The 8,097-nt window shown below is 55.3% G+C and overlaps 1 protein-coding gene across 1 annotated transcript; it reads right to left on the bottom strand.

Moving 5' to 3' along the window:
• Positions 1–4,061: 4,061 nt before the first annotated feature.
• Positions 4,062–6,892, bottom strand: LOC309410053 (protocadherin gamma-A12-like; the record flags this gene model as incomplete). Its single annotated transcript, XM_082006372.1, has 1 exon — positions 4,062–6,892. The coding sequence occupies exon 1, from the start codon at positions 6,594–6,596 to the stop codon at positions 4,062–4,064; it is 2,535 nt and encodes an 844-aa protein (XP_081862498.1). The 5' UTR covers positions 6,597–6,892.
• Positions 6,893–8,097: the final 1,205 nt, after the last annotated feature.

Raw genomic sequence — 8,097 nt, 5'->3', positions numbered from 1 at the left:
CAGCGGCACCCGGAGGCGCCGCGACGCCACCGCAGCCGCCCATGGCCGCGCTCCCAGGGGACCGGGCTTCTGAGCGGTGCTGAGCGCCGCCGCCCAGCCGGGGCTCCCTCTCCGGTGGGGATCGGGGAACTGAAAGGCAATTCCATAAGGCTCAGCAGGAACAGAAATGGTTACAGAGCAACAGCGGTCTCACACTGAAAAGGGTTTCTGTAGCTGCAGTATAGTAGTGTTAAAGCAGTGTTACACTTTGTTAAGGACTTTTGCGCCTTGTGGCCCGGGTTGGCATGAAATCTAAAAAGCATAGGCGTGTGCCAGAGCAATAAAGACGTTCCTTCATGCACAGTCAGTGAATCGAAGGGAAAACGTGAAAGAGGGATTGCTCAGACACTTCGCAGGTTCTTGTGAATTTCTCTACTTTGTTGCCTGTTCATCTCCTATGAATATGAAGCCGTTAAGCGTAAAGGCCTTGTCAAGGGCCTGCATCTGAGTATAAGGGCTTATGAGAGACTCCGTTTTAGCTTGTTTAATTTTCTTCACACATTACGTTCTGCCTTCATGTGGTTCTCCAGGGTAGTCCGTATTTGTTGCAAAAAAACCACTCACAGTTTCAACTGCTAAAGAACAATCCGCAAGTGGAAAACATGAACCTTCCAGGAAACGAAGGCTGAAGGAAGATCAAGGGTGGGAAAATGTAAGTACCACTTGGATGAAGCTGTCCATTAAAACGTTACAGGGAGGTATAGATGGATAAAAGAGGTTTCACACAGGAATTACAAGATGTTCTACCCATACGCCATCATTCCCATCTCACTCCAACCATACACAACTTGCAGCTTTGCTTCTAACCCTCACAATTGGCAAAAACATAACATGAGAGGATAATGCATCAGGATCATACCAAGAAAGGAGAGACATTTATCTGCTCACCACTGTTATCAGAAGAAACATAAATGATACTTCTGATCGATAATTCAGAAATTATAAACAGACAAACTATAAGATGGGCAGTCATCCAACAGTGACTGGGTCATCAAAGTATTCACCCATAATGAAACCAGAACACAAATGTTCCACACATACATTACATGAGCAAGGAGCACTAACACACAACACATTCCTAAATGAAGATATGCTACTACTTCTAACTAAACCTACATACCACAGAAGACCAAGGGAGGGGAAAAAAGGTTAAAAAAATCACACAAGCAATGCAAGGAAGTATTAAAAATGTTGTCAGAGAAACTCACCACAAGGACATCTCAGTCATCACTGCAGGCATGGAAATTCATCCCTGAGACCACCTGAAAGTCATTGAGGTCTCAGGCTGCAAGTGTGGACCTAAACTCTTCCTCCGGACTACACAGTAAGCCATTTCATTTCATTAAATAGTCATCATCTCTCATCAGTTTTTCTAGTCTGTGGCCTGCTCATCTCCCACAAATATGAAGCTGTAAGTGTAAACACCTTGTCACAGGCCTCCTTCTCAAGCTAAGTCTTCTGAGAAAGTATAACAGGTAGTTTTTTAGCTTCTGTTTCTTTTTCCTCATGTGTAAAATTCTGTCCCAGGTGGCTGAAGTAAGTATTTGCTGCAAAACAACACTCACAGTCTCAAATGCAAAAGCCCTGACCAGAAATGGGAAAAATGAACTACAGCCTTCCAGGAAACAAAGGCCTCAATGAAAGTCTAATTACATCTAGGAAGAAACTCTACATTGCAATGTTCCAAGAGAGTTATAATTTGGACTAAGCAGGTTTCCCCACAGGAATTATAAGCTGGTCCTACCCATGCATCATCATTCCAAATGCAGAGTTGTCGTACAAATGTTCTATTACAAGAAAAATGCCATCGCCTTTTAGGACAGGGAAACCAGCATCACAGCATGAATGGCACAGGCCTTGGCACCAGGCAAGAAATCAAACCATTACTTAGCAAAAACCATGCTGACTCACCTATTTTCCATTGGGAGCCAGCCTCTCACCCCCCTTGCTCTGCATTCAGAGCCTTTAGCTGCACCATGGACAAAACTGCAACGTTTTGGCCATGTATCAGCCACAGGCAAAAGAGTGACTACAATGTCATTCAGTGATGCCCGTGTCGTCTTGTAGTCCATCCACTCCAGAGGTGGAACAAGAGACGCTGCCAGTGAAGACTGAGGCAAAGAAGTTGTTGGGTACATCACCCTTCTCCTCATCCAAACATAAAAGATTCTAAAGGCCATAAGCAATATGGAGCTCAATTAAGACCGCGTCATCAAAGTATTGGCCTGAAGGCACCATCATCCTTCTTCAGCACATGGGAAACTTGGAAGACACGTTAAACCACGACACTAATGCAAAGTTGACATCTGTGCCTAATGAGCACCATTCACAGGAATCATCATGCAACAAGAAAGTAAACTGATGAACCCACAACTTGGCCAGTTGGAGTCCAAGCAACGTGATATCCAAAAACACCTTCAGACTCACTTTCAGAAGTCCAGCAATAAACACTGGGAATTGACAGTAAACATGCCATCTCTCTACCAGTACCTCCTCACACACAGCACCCCCAATACTCTCCTCTAACCCTTCACAGCTCGCATGGTTGTCACTGATCTTCATCACTTGCAGATAGATTTGTCAATCTTTTAAAGATTACCAGCCAGAATAAGGCCCAACTTGCGACCTGGACAAAGAATCAAGGCAAAGAAGGGAAAGGTACAGAAGTGTAAGAATCATAGCTTCGCATTTCAGAATTGTGTCAATTCTAGTAGGTAGGCAGAAAAGGTAATGAGTTGATAACAAGTGCTCACACAGCAGCATACAAGATACAAGATGATACAAAGAAGTATCTTCTTTGGGTGATAAGAAAAGGAAAATGCAAGGAACCACAACTCTAGGCCTCATCTAGCAACTAGGACAAACTGTAATTCTACACCTTTGTTTTAGCCATTTCACACTGTATCACAGCAAACTCTTCTACCTGCCCTGTTTCTGTACAGGCAGAACTCTTCACCCTGACCCAATTTCAGACACCAGGAAAGCTCCCTCTGCAGGCAGAGGGACAGGCACTGACAGAAATGTTGTGCACACAACTTCTCAAAATCTCATCACTGCAATGGTGATGCCTGCAAAGAGATTTTTCAGCTCGTGCCATATAATTTGAAGCAACAAGAAAGGTTCTGAAGGCCATAACCAATATGGAGCTGGATTAAGTGTTATTTGATACTGGACTTCTCACCATGTGTATGTGACAAGCAAAACCATTTCTTCTACTGTCATTTTAAGGAAACACATCTATGAAATGCTCTCTTTCCAACTATAAAGATGAAAGGCACCTACAGGGTAGACGGACAAATATAACAGATGTGATCTTCCACACATTATCAGAGGAAAACGGCCCACTTTTAGCTCATCACAACGATCAAGGCAAGCAGTTAACACATGCAGAAGGGAAAGGATCATAGTATACTCTTCTTGAGAATGGCACTCTAGGGAAGATAACATAATCCAGGTATACAGCAGGGAATAAATAACAGATTCGCTCCTCCCAAAGCTCCCACCCTGTCATTTGTCATAAGTACATAATTAGGTGTTAGTTAAGAAGTGTTGACAACCTGCAAACACACGGGAAGACCCTCCCAGGGCTCCCAATACCGCGGCAATAACATGGCCTCTAGTCAAACATCTTTGGGAAGACAAAACTCATGGTGCGTGATACTGCAGGTGGACACTAAACAGGGAAAAGAGCAAAACGTATCTCTTGGGTTCTTCAAAAGCCCCTTAACCAGGAAGGGGAAGCGCATTCCTCTGCCACCTACCCAAGCTGAGAAATGATACACACACAGTTCCACCGCTTCTACTGCGAGTACATCTAGTTCACCTCCTCTTCCCTCACCACAGACAGGAACGAACTCTAACATAGCTTCAGCTCTCCTGCCTGCCACACCCGCCATAAGGCTGAGGAAAAACCCAGCAAAGGCCCGAAATGAGCAACAGCCAATGCCCGAAACCCAGCAAGTACCCAAATACGCCGGAGGCCCGCGCACACGGGGTCTCTGCACAGGAAGCTGTGCCTCGCCCTACCGGCATGCGCAGAGGAAAGGCAGCGGAAGGGTCAAGCGTCCCGAGAGGCAGGAGAGGCAAGGCGGGAGGGTCTCGCCGGAAGAACTCACCGGGGCAGCGGCGGGATCCGCGCGGGGGGCGCCGGCAGGCTCCTCCCCGAGCAGCGGCGCGGGCTCGTCGGGCGGCGGCCGGGCCGGGAGGGTGTCGCAGCAGCTGGCGCCCGACAAGCGGAGCTGGCTCTTGCGCGAGTCGGCGGTGAGCGACACCTCGTGCGAGTAGGAGTGCAGGAAGGCGCGGACGCCGTCGATGCCCACGAAGTGCGAGGCCGGCACGCCGCGCAAGGCGCCGCTGCCCGCCGCCAGCAGCTGCGAGCGGCGCCAGCGCCGCAGGCGCAGCGCCAGCAGCAGCAGCAGGAAGGCGAGGAAGAGGCAGGACACGGCCGCCACGGCCACCACCAGCCAGCGCGTCAGGCTGCCGGCCGGCTCGCCCGGCGCCGCCGCCGCCGCGCTGCCCAGCTCCGACAGCAGCTCGGCCACACTCTCGGCCAGCACCACCGTCAGCGTGGCCGTGGCCGACAGCGCCGGCCGCCCGTGGTCCTTCACCACCACCACCAGGCTCTGCCGCGCCGCGTCGCGGGCCAGCGGGAAGCGCGCCGTGCGCACCTCGCCGCTGTGCAGCCCCACGCGGAACAGCCCCGGCTCCGTCGCCTTGGCCAGCTCGTACGACAGCCACGCGTTCTGCCCCGCGTCCGCGTCCACCGCCACCACCTTGGCCACCAGCGCCCCGGGCTCCGCCGAGCGCGGCGCCAGCTCCACGCCCGCCCAGACCGCGCCCGCGCCCGTCCCCGAGGCCGGCGGCGGGTACAGCACCTGCGGCGCGTTGTCGTTCTCGTCCACGATCACGAGCCGCACCGACACGTTGCTGCTCAGCGCCGGCGCGCCGCCGTCCTCCGCCCGCACCCACAGCCCCAGCTCGCGCACCTCCTCGTAGTCGAAGGAGCGCAGCGCGTACAGCGCGCCCGTCTCCGCCTGCACCGACACGTAGGACGAGAGCGGCGCGCCCCGCACCCGCCCCTCCGACAGCCGGTACCGCACGCGCGCGTTCTGCCCCCAGTCCGCGTCGGCCGCCCGCACCGTCAGCACCAGCGCGCCCGCCGCGTTGTTCTCGGGCAGCCGGGCGCTGTAGCGCGCCTCCGCGAACACCGGCGCGTTGTCGTTCACGTCCAGCACGCGCAGCGCCAGCACCGCGCTGCTGCGCAGCGCCGGCGACCCGCCGTCCGCCGCCCGCACCGTCACGTTGTACTCCGCCACCTCCTCCCGGTCCAGCTCGCTCGCCGTCACCACGCGGTAGTAGCTGCCCTGCGAGCTCTGCAGCCGGAACGGGACGCCGCCGTCCAGGGAGCACCGCACCTCGCCGTTCGCCCCCGAGTCCCGGTCCTGCACGTGCAGCAGGGCCACCACCGTCCCCGGCGGGGCGTCCTCCGAGATCGCGCTCAGCGCCGACCGCACCGAAATCTCGGGCGCGTTGTCGTTGACGTCTGTCACCGTGATCGCGACTTTCGCCGTGTCGAAAAGGCCGCCGCCGTCTCGTGCCTGCACCTCCAGTTCGTACAAGTCGCCTTCCTCGAAGTCCAGGCTCCGCACCAGCGCGATCACTCCCGTCTCGGCGTCCAGATCGAAAATCTTCCGAGCTTTCTCTGCGATTTTCTTCAGCGAGTATTTGACGTGCCCGTTCATCCCCTCGTCGGCGTCGGTGGCCGTGACGGTGAGGAGGGCGGAGCCCACGGGCACGTCCTCGGGCACACGCAGCCTGTACTCCGCCTGGCCGAACGCGGGCGCGTTGTCGTTCGCGTCCAGCACCGCCACGCGGATCCGCGCCGTGCCCGTCCGCGCCGGCTCCCCGCCGTCGCTCGCTCGCAGCACCAGCTCGTGAAACGCCGCCGCCTCCCGGTCCAGCGCCTTCGCCAGCACCAGCTCGGGGCGCTGATCCCCGCCGGGGCCCGCCTGCACGGCCAGCGAGAAGTGCTCGTCGCCGCTCAGCTCGTAGCTCTGCAGCGAATTCGGCCCAGAGTCCGGGTCGTGAGCCTCGGCCAGGGGAAAACGCGACCCAGGGGCTGTCGTCTCGCTCATTCTCTCCTCCAGCTCAATTTCCTTGAAGCTGGGCGCGTTGTCGTTAATGTCCGTGATCTCCACTTCGATTTCATAAACCTGCATTTCCCCCTCCACTATCACCTCACAGCGCAGCACGCATTGCTGCACACTCTCGCAGAGCTGCTCTCTGTCTATCCTCACCGCCGTCACTAAGTGTCCCGTCTTGCCGTGCAGGGCGAAATACTGCGTCCTACCTTCGGAAACGACGCGGACGCCGCGGTCGCGGAGCGCCGGCAGCTCCAGCCCCAAGTCCTTGGCCACGTCGCCCACGAACGAGCCCTTCGGCATCTCCTCGGGAACCGAGTAGCGCAGCTGCCCCCACGCCGCCTCCCACGCCGCCAGCAGCACGCACCACAGCAGGGCTCGCTCCCGCCGGCCCCAGCGCCTCCCCGCCGCGCACATCGCCGCCGCGGACACGCCGGCCCCGCACCACCGCCGGCAGCTGCCCGCCCGGCCGACTCCCGCTTCGGCTCCCGCTCCCGGGCGCGGCCGCCGGCCCCTCCGCCTCACTGCAGCGCGGCTCCGCACCGCGGGGACGCTCGCAGAGCGCCCGCCCGCCCAGCCAGCCAGCGAGCGAGCGAGCGAGCGAGCCGGGCCGCAGCGGGCGGGGCTGCCTGCAGCGCTCCGGCCTTCCTCTCGCTCCTCCTCGGTCAACAGCGGCGCCCGCAGCCTCCTCCCGGCACTGCAGGCACCGAGCGCTGCCCAGCGCTGCCCGCTCTGCCTTTCCCACGGGCAGCTCGCGGGGACGGCACCGTCGCCACGGAGGCAGCGGTTCCCGCCTGGCGCGGATCTCCCGCCCGGCGCGGATCTCCCGCCTCGGCGTTTCCCCAGCCCAGCTCTTCGTTCATCCTCCAGGCGATCGGGACCGGGAGGAAGACAGAGGCTTCCCGTGGGCGTGGTACTTCTGTTCCGGCAAAATGTCTTTGTAATGCTGATATAATCCCGATGGAAAGTTCTCTGAATACGACGTGTCGAGTATTACGAGTCTTATTGCATTAGTCCACAAGCAGAATTTTCAGAGCTTCTGTAGCAGTCGCGGTTGAATGAGTTTTCCCTCACCCTTTCTGCAGATCAATAGTGCGTCATACAGCCACATTACTTCCCCACATCCCAATCAATAGCACAAGGCAGCAAAGAAGATCTTCCCTGAAAGCGGGACTGGTGATCCCCTGCATTGGCTTTTCTCTAAGCCGTGCTTTTCTTTCATGATGGGACATCATTCTTCCTTTTCCTTAAGGTGATCACAACAAGGAGGAATCGGAGGCCTCCCGTGGGCACTGTAGTTCCACCACACCGGAGAAATGTCTTTGTAATGGTGATATAATACAGACAGAATGTTCTCTGAATATGACGTGTAAAGTATTATGACCTTTATGTCGGTCATCCAAAAGCACAGTATTGCAACACGATCTGCACAGATTTTGTAGCAGTCACACTTGAATTACTTTCCCTCTCCTTTTCTGCAGATCACAAGTGCCTCATCCTGGACCACCACCATCCACCTTAATTTCTGAAACCCCAACCAATAGCATAAGGCAGCAAGGAAGATGCCCCGGCAAAAAGATTCCTACTCAGGGACTGCCCCTTGACTCTGTTACTTTCCACCTGCACATTGCACTCCCCTTTCTCCAAACAACACCTTGGAAAGAATTTTTTTTATAGCCTTACACTTATACGATTAGTCTTAGACCTTATTGCCCCACTCTCAAGGAACTCAGCAGCAGGCAGTGATGCACATGCAGTCTCTGCTCAGGGGTCTAATAGAAAAAGGAAACAGCTTTGTAACAGCACACATTTAGTCTTCAATGCTATCAAGCAGGACAAATTACAAGTTTGGGGAAAAAGGGATAGAAAATAATTTCTTTTTTTGGATACCATTCTACGCCTTTGTGCAAAAGACACA

Source organism: Phaethon aethereus, assembly GCF_964289735.1.
Source record: "Phaethon aethereus genome assembly, chromosome: 14".
Taxonomy (NCBI): Eukaryota; Metazoa; Chordata; class Aves; order Phaethontiformes; family Phaethontidae; genus Phaethon; species Phaethon aethereus.
Note: the sequence above shows the minus strand (reverse complement) of the source record. Positions and strands in the feature narration are given on the sequence as shown.